The 21,218-nt window shown below is 30.8% G+C and overlaps 1 protein-coding gene across 2 annotated transcripts in view; it reads left to right on the top strand.

The window, feature by feature from the left end:
* Positions 1-18,816, top strand: part of LOC106687785 (uncharacterized) — a 22,887-nt gene extending 4,071 nt beyond the window's left edge. Inside the window, exons 2-4 of one of the 2 annotated variants that reach the window (XM_014431876.2) lie at positions 10,731-10,846; positions 13,570-14,064; positions 16,704-18,816. In XM_014431876.2, coding sequence (XP_014287362.1) covers positions 10,749-10,846; positions 13,570-14,064; positions 16,704-17,250 — 1,140 coding nt within the window. In that variant the 5' untranslated portion in view covers positions 10,731-10,748 and the 3' untranslated portion in view covers positions 17,251-18,816. The remainder of the gene's footprint in view (positions 1-10,730; positions 10,847-13,569; positions 14,065-16,703) is intronic. The other variant, XM_067048128.1, reaches the window with a different exon arrangement.
* Positions 18,817-21,218: the final 2,402 nt, after the last annotated feature.

Below are 21,218 nucleotides of genomic sequence, written 5' to 3' on the forward strand. Positions count from 1 at the left end.
TTTTATTTTAGTATGTATGTGATCATTTATCAATATTACCTATTGCCCACAACTGTGTGGCAGATTGTAATATCTATCAATAAATAAATCTATCAGTTAATAAAAAAAAAAAAAATATATATTCCTCTGCAACTAATGCATTTAATCGCTAGTATTGGAGATACCTAGTCCTGAAGAAACTGAATTTCTTATATAGTGAATGTAGTGGAGTGCAATGCTAGCAGGAAAGAAAGTTTTGTAAGGTCATTTCCGAAACTTTTTCTCAAATCTTTCTAAAAAAAAAAGCTCACAGGTCGAACTTATGCATTATATTCTATATATAAAATATATGTGTATTACTTCTGAATATTTCGATGTTAATTTCACAGATTGGCACTAATTTTATCATTATATCACTTAGTATTGAAAATAATGATGACGTTGCATATTTGTCTAAGAAAGTTTTAATGTACATGCTTAAGTTAAATTTGATTAGATATAAAATTTTTTGATTTTTTTTTTTACTTAAATAATATTTTTAACATATTCGTGATTAACTGAGGTTGACATTGATTATATGAACTTTGTACAAAGTTGACAATTTATGAAATGTGAGAATACGAATCGATTTATCATAAATATAGTAATTAGAGGTTATGGAACTCTATAGATATCAGACTTCAATATACATAAATGATGACATACAAAACAATGCTATTAATCAGCGACCAGAAAATTATCTCTTTTCGGAAAACTAATTTTATCATTGGCCTCCTCTCCAACTTTCGTCAGGTGTTCCGGCCTTGTTACGCTGCTCTCCAGTTTCCTACTCCTAGCACTGCCTTGGCGTCCTCTATCGAACAATCTTTACATCTGAGCATTAGTCGTCCTCTACGACGAAAGGAGACTTCTGCCCAGAGACAAGCTCCTATGATTTGTCTCGAGGTGTCATCCGGGCAAGCTCAGCGAAAACGTTTAATCTGTAAAAGCCTGTTGATGTGATCCACCTCAAATTCTTCGTTTATTTCCGTATTGTCCAGAGGTTCCCAATCTTGATCGGGGTAAATACTATTCAAAAGATCCATTTCTTAAAGATGAGAATTTCATTTTCTTTGGCCTTCCTTAGAGTCCACATCTCTGAAGCACTCATGACAGATTCAGAATAGGACATATCAACGTCTTGTAGAGGAATATTTTGGTTCTCCTCGAAATAAATAGATAACTGTTTGGTGAGATGTTTCCAAATCCCAGAGAAACTCTTGTTATCAATGTAATTTTCCTATTTATATGGAGAGAACTATAATTTCCAGAGCAACCAATATAGCCTAAATATGTAAACTTGAAGGGATCGAACTCTACAAATCCTTCGGGGATATGTATCCTTGTAGCTATTAAATGCACTAGTTTGATGAATATAACTGATTTTCAGAGAAGAATATGTTTTTATTTTTAGAAGAGATGGAAAGTTGATATTATATTTCGAGTTGAATGCCAGACACTCCATCCTATTCAGAAGCTCTTGTACATTAAAATTTAAGATTTTTATCCCAAAATAAATAAGAGCTAAAAATAATTGTTTGGACCATTTATTCATAGTAACTAATTATTTCAATGTAATCACATGATACATTTTAAATATAGGAATTATCAAGATATAAGAATTTATATATCATATAATAATTACATGATTTTTTCTGATTTTAATATAAATATTTTTTTTTTTATATGAATCAATTTTAATTTCTATGAGGTACTTGTTACTTTTGATTAAAATTACAGATATTCATTCAATCTATATCTCCGATTTTTGGAAGAGAATATATCACACCCCCTTCCTCTGCAACCATGACTTCATTTCATAGAACATTTTTTCTATCCTACTTAAGATTATTTCTGTTCTTTTATATAAATGAAAAATAAAAAAATTCCCAATAACAACGTATAAGCAAAAATAATTATTGCACAAGTTGAAATGAAATTACGAAGTTCATACCAATGGTACAATGGCAAGAAATTTAACAGCGAGTAAGAAAAGGAAAAAAAAATTAAGACAATGGCAAGGCTATAATTTAGAGGATTAAAGGCGATCGGTTCAGTTGCGACATTAATGACAGCATCCCGACGATATTCAGTTGAATAATTCACAAGTGGGCGTACACAGTGGGCCTGGGGAAAGCCAATTTTCACTTTTTATTCATAGAAAGAGGTGCATCTGAAAATTCACTCTGATGTAAAAAATTACCGAATTGGTCTTCAATTTACTTTAATTTGCTGATGCCGCTTTTGAAAATAGTAAAACAGATAAAATTAAGGAGCTTTGAAAAGGACGGAAAAGAAAATATCTGATGATTCACGGTAAGAAGATATCCTCTCATCTACATTCCTCTTCCGGTCAGCATTGAGTGCACTTATAACGAACCTTTCTTCGCTCTGTCTAACAGCGAGCAAACGCTCTTCCAGTCACTGCTGCTCGCTAGTATCAAGCATTGCGTAATATTATACAGTAAAGGTGTACTGGATTGAAATTCGACAGTAAAAATATTTTTTGAGGTAGTTCCTAAGAAAAATATATATATAATACAACTTATATAATTGTCAATGTAGCTATGAATGCTCAAAAAGCAGCATAAGGCATTATACATTTATTAGAGGTTATATGACAAACATATTTATCTTAATAATTTTATATATTATACTAGCAAGAAAAGTGTAGCCATATGAAAATGTTTCACTAAATTAAACATTTTAGTTGGGTTGTCCCAATACAGTCTTATAAATTTATCAAACTGCAATATAAATACAAATAGAAGCTTTTAGAATTTATAGAACAACTAGAAAAAAGTTACTGGGAACGCAATAACTTGCCCATGATTCCTTACTGGAGCTTTCCCAACTTTTCCACAGGAGAGTGTCTGTATGGAGTCCGGAGGACCTTCGGAATTGGAGAGAGAATACTTATCAGTAAACTATATTTCCAAATTGAAGGAACTAACCCAGTCTTCTTTAGTTTCAACTTTTTCTGAAGATTCTAAAAACCGTGAGATTAAGTCCATAAAGAGCAAAGATTCATACAGACAATTTATAATTTATTGAACAACATAAACATGAATTTTAATAGTGTTAGATTCATACTAGATTTGAAAAACCCTTGCTGCAAAAAACTAGACCACGATTATGTAGATTGATGGCCAGACCTTTCTAGAACCTACTAGAAAAATAAAATGGCATGGAAGTAAAACAAATACTCCTATGAAAATAATAGTGATGGTTTCGCCGTCAGTAGAATCAGTTTTTAATTTAATCGTCAAGAGTTTTCCATTTTCATGGGAGCGAATTATGAAAGCACGTTAAAAACCAAAGAAAAAAAAAATTGCTGGATCATTCTAACCGACTCATGGAGTGTATTGAAGCCATCAACTACCAATTGGCTAACAATTCCCTATTTAGAAAAATTATAAACCAATGGTCGGAGAGAAAAATAGAACCGAATAGTGGGAATGAAAACGCTGTTCAAGCAGCCAATTTAGCTTGGCAATAATCCTGAGTTGAATTTGACTATAGCAATTGGTTACCGAGCTTCAGTATGTCTAGGAGAGATGAAGTCACACTCAGGGGTGTCTACCGTCATGTCTACCTTCTAAGAAGCTTGAAACTACGCACATGAGAAAATTGTGACACCCATATTCAGTAGAACACGCGTTACCAAAGAAGGGTGGCACTCTAATCATATTTCAACACTAGAAGATCTCAAGGCCATCCTCTTTTCAGACTCGGAGGATTGTCAGAATTAGAAGAAAAAGCAAGGTTAGCTTTAGAAATTAGAAATTAGAGGGTTTTGATGGTTAGGGAGTTTATAATGGAATGATTGATATCTGGCTCGGGTTAGATCGGTTACATATGTAACATTGAGGATTTTGGATTGTAAGGAATGGATACGAGAGGAATTCGAAGGTTTAGTGGAGCCCCAAAGCTCAACTCCGTATGTCCAGATAGGCCTTATAATTGTCATGTAGATCAGTCTTTTCTAACGAATTGGAAGTTTACAGTCCACAATTTGATAAAAATAAATAAAACAGTATTAGTGAGAACTTTGAAGGAAATGTTGATAAATAGTAAAGCCCAGATCTTGATTAAATTCAAATTATTGAAGATTATTTGTTTCTATAACGGAGTATAAAACATTCTTGGACGCTAATAACGATTCGGGTAAAAATGAAAACCAAATTAAAAAAAAGTATATTTTTTTGCAAAAATAATATGAAAACCATTCCTACTTTTTTAGACTACAATTGGTATCAGTATTTACAGTTTAATTGAATAAACAAAAGACAGTTATGAATGATTTTAAAATAAAAATCTAATTTTATTGATTTATTTTTGCTATAAACAAAGTGTTATTCCCACTACATATAATAAAATCAATAATATACATTGTTTCATTTGATATATCTGATCATTATTTTAATCTTTGATATCCCATGTGAAATTTAATTTTTATATTTATATGACTACTGATGTTTTAATTACATGATGCTGGAGATATGCGCATGCACACACACATGGAGTGAGAGGCAAATAAAAAGAGAGGCAAAGAGTATGCGAAAATTTTAATAATCAAAAAGGTCTATCAATAAAAATATTTATTCCTCCAATTATTCAAGATACGAACAGTTGGAATGTATAGTGGTTGATTCATACCAGTCATCAAATTAAATTCATGCATGAAAAAAAATTAATTAGTACTCAATTGCTGAGTGAACATTCGAGGGGTATACATGGATAGGATTGCGTATTAGACTTGCCATTGGAGTTTGGGATTTTAGGAATGTCAGTGGTCGGAGGTGTGTAACAGCTATTGTGGATGTCATCAGCAGCGAAACCTTAGGATTTTTCAAGCGTTTATTATAATTTTTTAAAAATATGTGATATAAGTACAATCTACTTCATTAACAAAAGTATAATAATAAATAGTAGCACGTAAATAACAATGTTCCACTTTTTATAAAATAAACTCCATTAAAGTTTATGATCATTAATGAAGCTACTCATTAAGTACAAAATGTATGATAAAATATACTACTAAAGAATCGATGCAATTCAATTTTTTTTTTAAATGAATGTTGTAATATATTATATTTAATATGAACAGAAGGGCATCATTCAACTAATGTCAACCCATAAGATAAATCTATATTTTAAAACTCTTTGGCATACTAACTACCGAAGGAAGTACACTTGTAAGTATTTATATTTGAGGAGACAATCCTTTTTTTCCAGGGAATAATGGATAATTTCGACTTGCGTTTTACATCGTAAATAAAGAGTAACAAATTTAGTTTCACCTCTTTCCATCTATCTCTAGTCAAATTAGTTATTATCTGTAATGTACGAGGATTACAGATAATAACTGAGGATAATTATCTAGTTCCCCAATAAGTATTTGCAGTGAAGTGACCTATGTGCTAGGGAGACCTTTTTTTTACTTCACTTACCGATGTATGGAGTATATAGTTAGTAAATATATTCACAATATACTGAGTGATAGTACAAAATATCAAATTCGAGCTTTAATCTATTTGAGTGTGACAGCCTGCTAATAATGCTGTAAGGAATTTCATATTTAGGGCATGCGTAAAAGCTGGAAGTTACATAAACTTTTCCGCTAAAATCGACCGACTAGAAGTTCTGCTTTAGAGATTTATTCAAAACGACTGAAATTGAAAAACGCAATGAAACCCTCCATGGTAGCCTTATTTATCTGACCTTTTAAACAGACAATTATAGCGTGTAGGATGGTCGATTCACGACATTTCACAATCTCACAAGAGGAGATCATAACACAAAAAATAAAGGCAATCCTTTCCCGCCGGACCCGCCCCGCCAAGACTACCGGAGCGACGGTCCAATATCACTTGTGAAATATTAGCTTAAAAAGGGAAGAGGATACTTTGAGATAGTTTAATAGAGCAATATTAAAAAAGTGACTGAAATTGTAAAACGGCATGAATAAATAAATAAATAGAGAACTTAGAATACATTTTATACATTTTTAGAGTTTTCTCAAAAACTGCTTAAACAATTTTGATTATACTCATAAAATCAATGTGCAATAAAGTTGTATGCAATTCCAGATAAGTCTTATCCTCATTGAAATAACGAAACAAGGCTTAAATGACGAATTAAAAAAAAAAAAATTGTTCTTATTTCCAAAGTTCCTTTAGTTTTTCTTATTTGAAATAAATAACCAGTTCTCATCGTTAGCAATGATAAAAAACGAGTAAATACAAAATATTTAAGAATTTGAAAAATAATTAACGGAAAACACAGAAAAAATAGAGATAGGAGTTCGAATCGACGATATTTTCAGTTACATTCATATGATACGGCTTCATTATCTTTCGTTTAGCTGTTATATTCTTGGTACGAACAAATTTGATATTTATTATTTTCATTACGAGAAACCATAACATACAAATTGTAGTGTAAGACCAGATTATTTTTTCAACTGTTCGAACGATCAAAAAAAAAACTTTTTACAGGGTGATTTTGGCTTGAGTCAACATTATGACAAACCATATGATGAAAATTAATCAAAACAGCAGTCTCAAACAATTCTACAATTCTCGTTTAATGTTTTATATAATTCATATCCAATAATATGCTATAGTTACATTTGTTGGTATTATTGTGGTAGACAAAAACCACAAAGAATAGTTTTATAGAGCAACAACAAAACCATCGTTTTGATGAATTTGATGCAGTATGCTCCAAATTCCTATTGTTTTCAAAAGTGTGGCTTGTCACACTCTTGTCCAATTCGCATACATGTAATGCCAAACCTAAACTTTCCGTAATGATAGGCAGCCAGTGAAGATTGCCTTATGAATCAATAAATACATGATTCACTCCATCTATGGAAAGTTACCTTGAACTTATCATCGGCTGACTAACTCCAATTCATTATTGAAGACCATCGATTCCTTACTAGTTTCGGAATTTCCTTATTTTATCCTTGAGAAACAAGATATCTCACAAAGTGTTTATAAATTTTCTAACGTTGTTTACTCTTTACTAACGGGCAGAAGACTGAGTGCTCAGCTTTAAGAAAACATATTGAGTTTCATACAGCTCTTCAAATAATAAGTAACAGGATACTGTTTCCGGTAAAATGGATAATGAACTTGAATCCATACTTAGCTTACTAATAACGGGGAAAACATGCCGGTACTTCCTATGCGAAATACAAAAAAAAAAAATAAATAAAAAATGGAAGTTTTTAATTTATTTTGATTTAATATTCAATGCTTAAATGTTTATTTCGCACGTTGTATTTATTTATTGAGGAGTATCTCGTAAGTCCGAAAAAATCTTATATCATTAATAAGAAAAAAAAAACGTCCTCAAGACAACCAGGAAGAATTCTTGTAGTCAGAAAAATAAATAAAGGTATCCCAGAGCATGATTGTCATGATGAGAGAATGATGAATTGATTTTTTTTATTTAAATGGTTTGATCAAAACTAAGAATAAAATAAAATCCCATTAAATCATCTTCGCTCTTTGTAATACACCTATGACTTCCTTCCTTACAGAACGCCTTGTTTACAGTTATAAATTTAAACAAATAAATACAATTAAATTTAGAAAATGATTAGGGTGCTAAATTAATATTTTATTAATAACTTTGAAACTATAATTCAAGCAAGAAGAATGGAAACTAATTAAAAAAGATTGTGGTATTTTTGTAACAACTTTAGGACTATACCTTTGTTAAACTATTTGCTAAATCTTTATTTATAAGTACTACTTTATCGAAGCTGTACCTTACAAAGAGGAAATCATACGTTGTTAATCATTGGTTAGGGGTGTCATAAATATCCTGTTATAGATATTTTTTGAACATATTATCTCCAAATATTTCGGGTATTTATTCGAGCCTAATCACTATTATAACTACTTTGCATATGTAATTTTCATATTTTTCCCGAACTAAAATTCTTACCAATATGTTTGGCAATCGTTCAATTTACAAGAATGCGATAAATAATTATTTGATAAAAACTACATTTAATAAGAGTTGCTTATTTAGTGAAATTTTCTTGGTGAAAAAAATTGGATTTTATTTACCAAGACGATCCATATTTCATCAATGATTCTGACAGTTTGGGCTCCGTTTCTATTTTGACGAAAATACAGGTTTTGAAGAACGCAGTATACAAGTATGGTACAAAATGAGTATGGATATAAGAAGTTAGTACGATGATAAGTTGGATTTTCTATTTTTTTTTTTAAGTTTGGAAATTGTATAGCTGTTTTGTTTTTTCCGGCATTAGAACATGAGCGACGATTTTTTATGATTATATAAACATAATGAAACCGCATATTCAAAATCTATTATCTATCAATTGAGTTTAAAAAAAAAATCATATAATCCTGTTGTATTATGTGGTAGTGCCATATTTACTATAGTAATATGTATATTAATATAGTAATATAGAGAGAATACCATACTTCTTAAGTTTTTGAATTATGAATTTGTATTTCTAAAATTAATAATTTTTTCTTTAGTAACCATTATATCAGTTTTAAATATTGCTTGAAACTTAAGTATTCGAATAATAATAAATCAAAAAATATATTTTTTGTTTTTAACATAAATTCCTGTTTTGATTTTGTATTGGATACCTACATGTTCTAAAATTTAAAAAAAAAAAAATGATGATGGTAAGTTTTTGCTACCTAAAATATCCTTTTAAGGAACATTTATATATTTCAAGTATCGAAATATACTCTACAATTCCTCCCGCCACCTAAAAATGAACAATTATATCCGACCTATCCCATACCTGTCTGTCGCCTTTCTAGTCCCTATCAATATTATAGAGTCCAAAATACCAAGAGTTTATGGTTCCTCCCCGCTCAAGACTACGCGGACTGCGATTAAGCGCCACCATACTTCCCCCCCACACAGCGAAACCAAACACCTATCTTAAAATGCCCCTTTGGTAATAAAAAGATCTCAATTCTTTGAAGTTTTAGTTTGTAGGAGTTTGAATTTTTAAAATGGAGCCAAATGTTTTATATTAACGAAATTAAACCATATTTAAAAAAAAAATAAAAACTTTCCTTGGAAAATTATGGTTGAAAAAAAGTGATATTGAACATTTTTTGTACCTTATTGAAGAAATTATTCAGCCTGACGTCGAATCAGTGGGACCTGCGAATTTCAATGATGCCATTATGTGTAAGTGTGACTGGTTCTGAAAATCGCTACACGAACAACTTTCTATTTTCGAGCGAGAAATGAAAGTGAATTCATGCTTCCTGCTGGCCAATTCCGATTGATTTCGTTCTAAATAGTTGGACCAAACGCTTGCCCATCTTGGCCCAATATACACTGACAAATATATATTTTTCCATTTTAGTCATTTTTTTAATAATTTTTACAATTTATTTTCATGTTCTTTGATTGACATAATTTTAGAATTACATTTAATGTTCTTTGTACAGAAAGCTTCTACTTTGTAATGAGTATAACTCGTAGTAGGGGATATATTAAACACGGCGTCTCATATTCTTCACTACTGTTAATCTATTCAACGCTTCCCTAAGTGATGGGCTTAATATACTTTGAAGAGCACTTAAAGTTCGATACATGTTGAATACATAAAAATTAAAGATAGAATTACCAATTCTACACCTAAAAATTAAATTAATATTTATTGTCTTCTTTAAATAAAATAATTTTTTTTTCCAATGCTAACCACATTTTTTATTATGAAGACATGGCGATCGTTATCTATGATTTACCATTTACGCTAATGGCTTTATCATAATTTTCTAAAGAGATAATAGTAAGGAATTTGACTATACAATTACGGGTATATATTCTTTATTATACTCACATCAAAATATATTATTTTTCAGAGACTAACAGCACTTGAATACATAAATATTAAAAACCTAATTATTATTTCTACACCTAAAAATTTACTTGATGTATTTTGTAAAAAATATATCTTTCAAATATTTGCACCAAGCGTGTGATATTTATTTTACTAAGTGTTTCGACCGCTATGATCATATACACTGGAATTACAAAGTTAGTAAAAAACAATTGACAAATTCACAAAGTAACAATTACAGAATGAGAGTGAGAAATTTACAATTACAATTCACATTAAACAAAGTTGAAATTACTAAGTAACAATTACAATTGACATAGTTAGTAAATTGCTATATTAAATTATGCATTCACTTACACATCCTGGAATTACAGTTAGACTATATGTGATCATAGATTTTAATAGTTTTTAAAAAGAGAAAAAGTTTTGGTGTTGTTGTGGGATCTTCTCTCGTATGATATGAATGTGGTAAAAGAAGATATGTTGCGCGATGAGTCAATGATCGATCATAGCAATGGATATTAGTATTTTAGAATGCTCATAGTTGAGGCTGGTCTCGGATTGTATGTTTCATCATGTTTGGGATCCAATTTTTTTTTATTAGGGGATTAAATTGGAGCATATCATAAAACCATTAACCACATCCCATTTAATATGTATAAGGCTATAAAATTGACAAAGCCCTAATTGGAGATCAGATGCGAGGAGACCAGATATATAATACCACACCATTAGGACGACAGGGTGGTATAATGCTCAGAGTATCGCGTGTTCCGAAGCAGGACACGCGATGCAATCAAATAAGAGAAGATATTTCTCCACTAATAATGACTGTTTTATATTTCAGCAGAAGGAATCCTCGAGAATGGAGCAGTCCCGCAGGATGTTCTTGATCGCCCTGGCGTTCAGCCTACATCTGACTTCGGCCCAGGATGCGGGCACCACGCTAGGAGACTTCGTAAAGTGAGTAGAAGTAGAAAAAATGAGTTGTGGAAACAGCTAGCTATTATTAGGAATATTATTCCTTTTATTTTTCTTGATCATAGTTATTAATGTAATGAACATGCAATAATATTAACATTACCATTTATTAATGCTAATGTACAAGCAACTAATGGGGTGCATACAAAAAAATAAATAAATGACCATTTCTCAACCAAATATTTGTATTATTATTTCTTTGATATTTACGCTGATACCATTATTGGGATAGCTGTCAAAGAACGTTTGGACAGCAATTTCAACTTCCGCAAAATTATCAAATTTTTTCCTTAAAGGAAATGAGCCATGGATCGAAACAAGTAGTAATCCGATGGTGCGAGGTCTGGAATATATGGTGGATGAGGGAGGAGTTCGAATTCATGAAGTTCTTTAAGCTTTGCTTTGGTTCAGCGGTAAGTGTGAGGTCGAGCATTATCTTCTTGGAATAAAACTCCTTTTCGATTGATCAAAGCAGAATAACGCTCTGAAATTTTCAAATTAGGAAACAATGAAAACTACCAGACGGAATCTATTCATATTGGACCATCTAGATACCAATCTACCGACCTAAAAATTTCATCAAAATCGGATCAACGGTTCCATCGATTATTCCCGAATATAAATTTGACTACATACAAGCAAAGACAGACATGAACCAAATTTGGTTTTTGATGGCTAAAACAAAAAACTGAATTATTACTTTTTTAAATTTTCTCTTTCCAAGGAAACTCGTATAAACTGGTTTCTTGAGGTGCGGACTTCCACTGAACTTGAGGTATCGACTATGACGTCATGGAATGTGATAGCTGAGCACATTGGGGTGTGGGTGTCGAATTGTCTAGTTTAAAAGGTAAGTGGGTTCCGTCACCTTCTGGGTCAATATTTATTACATACTAGCAACGAGAGATTAATCTTGACATCCTCGCTTCGGGGGACAGCATAGGTCTTCACTTGTGGACCTGAGTGTTAAATAAAAAATCTCTAGTGCTCATACAGTGATGCAGAACAGGTAATGGCAAATATTCAGCTGGAATGTATCTATTATATTTCAGAGATTGTATGAGCCGTTGATAGCTAAAGTAATGTAAATGATTAGATTTTTGTCTAAATTAATTTTCATAAATAAACCGTTATTTAATTGGTTACTAAGTGCATTGACTTCAAATTGTCAAATTGACGTCAAAGTGGTTTCGCCGACTAGTTTTAACAGATAAAGCTGTTATATTTGATTAAAAACTGTTCCTAAAATTTTGAATTACTCAAAACTCCAGATATGACGCTCGACACTTTTACATTCAACTACTCATATCTGTTTTTTGAAAATTTAGTCAAAAATTCCTTGAGTATAAATTTAGTACTTGTCACCATCGTATCCTTATAAAGCGCAATTCAAATACTTGTCTGTATTAAGAGTGTTGCACTAAGTTCTGATGGAATAAATCATCTTTATAATTACATAATTCGATACGATTTCATTTAAACTTAACTAACCATGACTCCAGTATATGCAATGAAAAACAATGGATTTTCCCATTTCCTCCCGAAATAATAGGGTACTGTCGAAACAATCTTCAGGAAGAGTAGATGAGGTCAGATGTCCTAACAGTAAAGAGATTAACTACTTCTCCTGGCGTTAGTTATAGTCTGTTGCCATAATGTTATCATAAAAAAAAAGAAATAAAGGGAAATATATAATTAAAAAATTAAATAAAAAGTGAAAATTTCTATTTATGATATGGGAAAATTAGTTTCTTTTTTTTTTAAGTCTTTCTATATATTTCCTAGTTTATCTAAAATAGTTCATTTGCTTTTATTTACAAAAACTACTCGTTGGATTTATATTGTTTTCAGATTAATAAGCTGTCTTTTTTAAATTCATTTATTATATATATCTTATTATATATGTCTTAATTTTTCCACTCCTATTCTGGATTAATAACATTATAATGTGGTCATTTTTTAAATATTCTTATTAGTCTAAATACAGATAAATTAAAAATTAGTTGTAATTTATAATCTAAATATACTAATTAAAAAACATCAACTTATACATCATACCTAATATAAATTTCAAAACGTTTTTTAAAATAGTTTTCGTTTTGCTGTAGTTTGCTAACGGTTTGAAGAATTAAAGGAATCTTAGCCATTATTACATTATTCAATATTTAGGTTTGTTTCCTGTTGGAATTTATTCTACGATAATTTTCTTTTTTGTTGTTATTCTAATGATTTCAGAGTTCAAATAAGTAACAATTTTATACACTTTTATTTGTAAAGTTTAAATAAATGGAACCAGAAATTTAAATATTTCCGAAATGTTTGAGAATAAATCAAAGTTTATCAAAAAATAAATGTTAAAAACCAGCACTTTTTTGAAAATATAGAATTTCCGAGACAAAAAAAGGACAGTTGTTTGTCTTTTATATCCAAAATTAGTATTATTCTAAAAAAAAATCCGCTTAATTATATAAGAATTTGTCACAATTATCTAGAATCAATAGCGAATAATACTGATAGACATCAATATTCTGATAGAATTTCAAGTTTCTACATATCTTGTTCAAAATCTATTATTAACCATGATTGCTTTTCGAGAAAAAAAAAATTAAACGAACTATTGTACAACCCTTTATTTATATATTCGCAAGATACCTAGTTCAGTATATATAGATGTGGGTGTGTATATATTTTGTTACTTTTTTCAGCCAGTTGACATCGCTGATATCGCAGAACGGAGGCATAGGCACTTTAGTTAACGCGGTCCGTCCGCCTGGCCAATACCCTGGACAAGTACTATCAGCAGGAGACGACGGATATGGGTTGAACCCTTCAAAACCATATTACCCACCTCACTATCCCGAAAAATACCCAGAATACGCTCCACAGTACCCCGGACATTATTCAGGATATCCACCAGACAGACCGAGCCCGTATCCTCCCAGTTACCAGAGCGAGTACCCTGAGGATTACCGCCCGGGCAGACCACCTTACCCGCAGAACTACGCTCCAGGTTACAACCCCTACAGACCACAACCCGGTTACCCGCAACAAAGCTTCATGGCAGCCCTCGATTCAATCACAAGACACGACGAATTGAGGTGCGTACCGAGGCTCCTCTGCGAAGTTACCTCAGGAGGCAAACCTGGCTACCCGTCATCCGACTCCAACCAGCAGCAGACTATCAAAGACACTATAACGAAGTAAGTTTTCAAATTATTTTTTCTCTTTTTCAAGTTACTTATGAAAACATTCAAAATTAAAAGTCAATGGTGAAGGTATTATATAAGCTCCATCACTAGTCAGTAGAACTCCAAAATCCTAAATTTTTAAATCATGCCAAAGACTTTTTCAATTAGTCAGTAAAGTCATCGTTATTTGAATAATAAAGTGAATTACAGATTTATATAAATATAATTCAATAATATAAAATTATATGGATTATTCAAAATATTAAACAAAAACTGTTTTTAGAAAAAAACAAAATAGGAAGCATTTCAAAAATATTCATTGAAATGATCAATTAAGAAAACCTAAAAAGAGAATAAAATCGCAAATTCAAAGAAATAAATATCACATGGAAAGACGCGTGCAAGACATCTGTCTCAAAAATCAAGTTTAAGGTGATTGTCGTACGTAATGTGACTAGTTGACTAATTCTGACGAAGTTATATAGATTATTCAAATTATCAACCAAAAACTGTGTTTGAGGAAAAAAAAACAAAAAACATGGAAGATTTCTAAAATAATGTGAAAACTTGTAAAGAGAATAAAATCACAAATTCAAAGGAAAGAAATATGACATGGAAAGGCGCGTGCGAGACAACTGTAACCCAACACTTCTCACAAATCAAATTTTAGATGAATGGCGCCCGTGATATAATATAGTTATGAACAAATATGTATTGTAACCTTTTTAAACATCGTTTGGAATACCAAAAAACAAAAGAATAAAAAATACTAAAAATTAAGCCGAGATTCATTGGACTGGTTGTGAAATAAATCGAATTATCGAACAAAAAATGTTTAAAAAAAAAAAAAAAAGAAAGAGAGGAAAAATTCTTAAATATTCATTAAAGCAATGTAAAAACCTGGGAAAAGTATAAAAACACTAATTCAAAGTAAAAAAAATAGTACATGGAAAGGCGCGTGCGCGACAACACTCCTGAAAAAGTAATTATTAATTCGACATTGTACATTATTATTCATTACTACATTATTAATTCAGTCTAGAGAAGAATAGTCGAAATCAGAAAAAAAATTATATAGATATTCTACAAAACCATGATTGAGATGAGCTGAGTTGGGTTGATAATTTATTGTTTTAAAGTAACATAAACATCGTATTGTTGATTTTTTCGGACATAAGAGGTTTCCCTATATAAATTTATTTCAAGATAAAAGTCCAATTTCATGATTATTTATTCAGTTGAGCAGACACGTGTAGAGGTCAGACTTGAGACCCGCTCTATGAAGCCAGAACTGCCCAACTGGGAGTCGTACACAGTTGATTTACCCTCACACCTTATAAATTAATTGTCAGCTGAGCGACTGGATCCGGTAGAATTCTGCAGAGGTCGTAAATAGTTCTATATCTGCTTTTATTGCTTTCCCTTCAGCCCTTATGTCTATTTCAGTACCGATTAATTTTATATGGGCCAGCGTCAAGAGGATAAATGGTTTCGGGAAGAAAACGTTTCAACACATAGACAAAATTGAGATACGGAATTAGAAGGCTTCTAGAGGCTTTGGAGGAGATTGGAGATAGGTTTTTTTTTTTTTGTATTGCAATAATTATAATTAACTATTAAACATGTTTAAAATAATTTTTATTACATGTTATAGTACTTTTAATAACTTTATATACCATTATATATAACATACTGTCATATCTTCAAAATTTGAGTAAAAAGCTCATTACTCAATATTATTGAACGCAGTGTATATATCACGAGTCCTAATATTATTGTTATTGATACACCTCAAAGAGTCAACATATTGACGAAATCCGATATTGACTCAACAATAATGATCGTGTAACTGGCCCTTTAGAAGCCTCTTGGCCAAGAAGAAACTCGGTTGTCATTATAATTAAAAATTTAGATTTTAAAATTACCGAAGAAACTTTTATATCCACTATCAGATTAATTGTGTCATACGAGGGGGCAAGGAAAGGGAGATTATCTACAGGGACAGATTTTCTATGGGATCGCTAAGAAATAAAATTTAATTTCCGGATTCAAACTGGTGCTACAGACTGAAGTTTGCTAAGGTGACGCTTCCTAGGCTATAAATGGCCTAAAAATTATACAACTGTCCATACCTGCTACTAAATAGGAACAACTATGTTACCAATAATTTTCCCTCAAGTAGAGTTCTAGTATCATAATTATGTCCATCACACTTTTTAAGCAATCGTCTAATGTAGTCTAAGGGATACATGCAAACATATAAGTCGCGAAGTGATTTTCAGTGTACCAAGATGGTTTTGTTTTTAGAAGAATATTTAATGAAGGGTGAATTAATCATTTTTCATTAACCAGTTTAAGTGATAAAGCCGATTTTTTCTTAATTAATAATGAAAATTCTTCAGCGAAACAGCATTTGCTAGCACCAATGATCAAATATACTGAATAAAACTAATCACTAGAAAATAACTTAAAAGTAAAACACTTTCATAGAGTGGTAGGTATTCCTATGTGTTTTAATTTAATTATGTTTTTTTTTTCATTTCATTATTATTAAGTCACATCTTAACTGCTTCATATGAAATCATAATACCAACCAATTGACTAGTTATTAATTATATTATTAAGTAACCAATTATTAATTATTTTTATAGCTTGCTCACAGTGCTCAACTTCATGGATAACAACCCTCTGTTCGTGTTCGGACGAGCGGCACTCCTTGGTGCGGCGAGCAGGGGCAACTCCGCAGCCTGCCTCAACGCATACCCCACCTGTCCCAGGGACCCGGATCGCCTCGTCCACTACCTCAACAACCACAACGGCGGCTTCTTCAGGTTCTTCAGCGGCCTACCTTCCCAGGGACGAGATCAGTCCATTCTGCCCCTCGACGAAGAGGCCAGGATTCAGAACAAACCAGGCAGAGCACTTTCCTTCCCTACTGCAGTCAGACCGATCGAACCCCAGGACTATCTTCCACCCTCAGCTCACTCCAGCAGTGACCGTTTCGTTTTCCCGGAAAGTCCGACAAGGGGTGGTAAGCAGCTGCACTTTCCCGACGAAAGCGACTCCTTCCCCGAAAGGCCTTCCTATAATCCTGGATCAGCCTATAAACCGGACTACTCCCCTCCGCAGAATCTGATCAACTTTAGGGATCAGAGGTCGGTGAAGTTTCCCGCTCCAATGAACTTTCCGAAGATTTAGTCGAAAGCTGAAAGGATACCTTCAGTAAATATCTCGGGAGGTTTAGAAAAGAGGAAGAAAAAATAAAGATCGGAATTGCTGTAAATCCTGCATATAGTTTGTACTTAACAGCGAATCGAATGAAAAAAAAAAATCTTTCGTACGAAAGTAACACATAACGGAAACGGATATTTAAAATCTGAAACTCATATTAATAATGAAATAAAAAATACCTATATTTAAAAAAGACTTAAAAAATAGATAAATAAATTAATGTCGATAACAAACATCATAACCATATTTTCAATTATGCAAAATTTAAACTTAATTAAATTATGCCTTTTCACACTCATCAATAAAGAAAATAGATTGATAGCTCATAATAGACCAGGTGCTTGTTAGTGTCAAAACAAAAATGCCTCTTGTGTCCTAATAATGCCAGATATGGTAAAAAATCATCTAATACATGTTGATTGTTTTGATCGGAGATGCATGTTTTCAGGCAAGATTAAAATTAAAAACTATCCAAGGTGGATAATATAAGTATAAACCAGAATTTGGAAAATTTCTATAGTCAGTAAAACACTCAAAGCTAAAGGGCACGACAGATTGATGTGTTTCTGAGACAAGAAATGGAAGCACTCCTGACCTCTTATGTTTTTCAGCCTTTCTTTATGGAAAAAATGCATTTTTTCGTTATGACAAGAAGAATGGCTAGAAATAAGTTTGGTAATTTTTGAACATTGAATAAAAACCCATATTTTTGAATAAAAATTGCACTATTCTTCTCTACAACTTGTCTTAGAAACACACTAGTGTCCTTTTACCATAACCGATTTCAGTCATCTTCTTTCTTATACTACTTCTACCGTCCTCCCCAGAGGTAATGATTGATACATTTCAATTAATAATAAATATTACTTTAATGAATAAAAACTTTTGAGTTGATTTTAAGAACAATTAAAAATATTATAAGAAGTTGAAAAAATAAGTGACTGTTAATGTATTGAGAATAAAATTATTTATAAATAATATATTGATATAAATTATTATGCGAAAATGTGATTCAATGAAGGTATTAGTCTATTAAGATAAGAATCTGAGAACCATTAAATTTAAATTAAATTATTTATTAATATTTTAAACAGGGAAACTCAATTGTTATCGTTTCATAGAATTTAATATTTTGTTAAAATTAAACAAGATTTAGGTAGATAGGTGTTGAAAAAAATTCTTCAAAGAATAAAAATTTCCAATTCTCTAAAATCTTTCATAAAACCTTCATCCACCCATATCTTCATTTAGCTTCTGATTATATGAACATATGTTATAGCAACAACTAATATCTAGATGAAAGGTAAACACCCTGAGTAAACCTTCATAAATAACATTTATTATATTAAGTGAGTAGATTTATGCTGGATTTTTTAGATTCAGAATATAAGGTTTAAGCTAAGTGAAGCTTTGAGTGATGAATGTCCTCTTGAATAATGTTTAAGAATTAGATTTATCTGCTATGTTGCATTGAACTTTCAGTTATATAAATTAATATATTAATGTTCTTTAATTTAATTATTTATTTGTTAATACAAAATTTATTTATTAAATGTCATATTCATTTAAATCATACATTCCTGTAATTAACCTGACGGATTGCGACAGAATGTGATGATGCAAACTGGCATGCTCGAGTCAGAAGCAGTTTTGGTTCGATTTCGAATGATATGTTTAGATTTTATTTTGAGGATCTGTTAAGAAATGAATTCCCAACCAGAAATCCATAACTTATAACTCATAAACTCCATACTTTCGTTAAATCTAAGGCTTATGGAAACTTATGGTAACGCAGAACTGATTCAAAGAAATGATCTGTAGAGGAAAAGATCTGGAGCCGCGTATCACAAAACTTTCACTTTCCACACCAAAGTATTGTGCAGATTGTAGTATCGTAGAAAACTTATAGTATTAACTATTTTGAAAAATAAATCTAATGACAAGGGAAATGGAATACTACGAACAAATAATTTTTATTTTGTTGTTACTATAAAATTAATATTTTAGAGCTCGTGAGGTGAGAGTAACCAATATAAACTTCGTATATGAAAAGAAAAAGACAGTTTAACGAAAATTACGACTTCTTAAGCATGCAATGAAGAATTAACCTCTGTCATTTTATTTCAATAAAACCTAGTTGATATAAAAACAATTTAATTCTACATTGCCACGACAAAGTCAAAGTTTAATCAAAATCGTTAGAGCCGTTTTCGAGAAAATTTAAAAAATGTGAAAAATCAATTCCATAATGTGCAACTTCAGGTGAGTTGAGTTTAGCTAAAGAGTAGCTGCCACTTCATATTCACTTTAAATATTTATTTTCAGTTTCTCATGACTTTTTATTTTTCAGCTATACTGTTCACTAACAGACACATACAGACCACGCAAGATAGTGTTTTTTTTTAACTCAGGGGACCTCCGTTGAGATCTCAAGTTCTAAATTTTTCACTATTGCAATACGTTCCCTTAATATATATTCCATATATAAATAAGTGAAAGTAAAAATCAGTTGAAATGTAAATATTGAAGAATAATAGTAGTTGCAATGTTTGTCGTTTTGTAGAAAGTAACAGTAACATATTAAAAAGATTCTGTGTTTTAAAATGAAAGAAGTCCCTCAAAAACGTTTTAGCTTACATTTCTTTAGCATAAGAATAAATTTTTTGCCTGAAAAAATGGTAAAGTTAACATAACATAAATATGTAGTGGAAAATTATATTTAAGTATATTTCAACCACAGAATATGTAATTACAACATATGTTATGTAGGCTTTTAAACAGAGCCACTAAACGATTAGTTCAGTGGCTCTGTTTCAACGATTAGTTAGCTATAAAAAATGTATAAAAAAAAAGAAAAAATACCTATAACAAGAGGTAGGCAAAATTATCAACAATAAAAAATAAATGAATGAACAATAATCGAAGTATAAATAAAAAAAAGTTTGTTATTTCAGTATAATTCATAAACATAAAATGTTATAAATTGTATCCATGAGATCAGTTAATGTATAATAAATAGCAACTTGTCGAGATAAAGGATATATTATTAATAAAAAATTAAAAGTGAAAATAATTAAGGTAGATTACTAGTTCAGCTGGAAAAAAAAATTAGACAACGTCAGTAGAGCCCTCGAAAGAGAAAATAACTTAATAAAACATTTTTTTTATTATGATGTATAACTTGTATAATTTTACGTTAAGAACTAAAGAACAGTTTATTACGATCTTCATTGTTTGCAACAATCAGATTAGGTCAGAAAGAAGCTTTTTTTTCGTTGGAAAATCGCACTGTAAAATTTTATAATTGAAGTATTTTTATAGAAATTCTTCTTTGGTAAATTCCTAAAAATAAAATTGAAACATTGTATTTTAAAAATACTAATACTTAACAAATTATAAGTGTAACAAAGTTGTTGTTTGGATTGAAGGGCAATAAATATGGACGATTATCATTAAGCTTATAAGTAAAAAAAAAAATATTTAGTTATTGATCACAGAAAAATATGTGTAGTTGTTAAATCATAATAAATAAGGGGTTAAGATGATAACTAATGTTGATTATAATAGTTAAAAGTAATTCTAGATAATGAATATAATAATTTATGATAAGGACAATTCATACAAACTGATTCATATCAGGGTAAATAATCTGATAGTTTTAATGGTAAATTATCAAATAGTAAGTACATCAATTAAATTATTAATTCTACAATAGTTATAATCAATTATTATAATAAACAAATAACATTAATAACTAATCAATGATAATAATCGTTAATTAAGATTAAATTATCTGGTGGTTTTCACCCCCCGAAGTTATGCCTCAAATAAAAAAATAATATAAAAGTCATCTGATAGTTAATATATGGAAGAAGATCTAAGGATTTCACAGATCCTGCTCTCATACTGAACAACATCTCACAAAATAGTGTGGT

This window comes from Halyomorpha halys, unplaced genomic scaffold (assembly GCF_000696795.3).
Source record: "Halyomorpha halys isolate HHAL.00 unplaced genomic scaffold, Hhal_1.1 Scaffold1012.1, whole genome shotgun sequence".
NCBI lineage: Eukaryota > Metazoa > Arthropoda > Insecta > Hemiptera > Pentatomidae > Halyomorpha > Halyomorpha halys.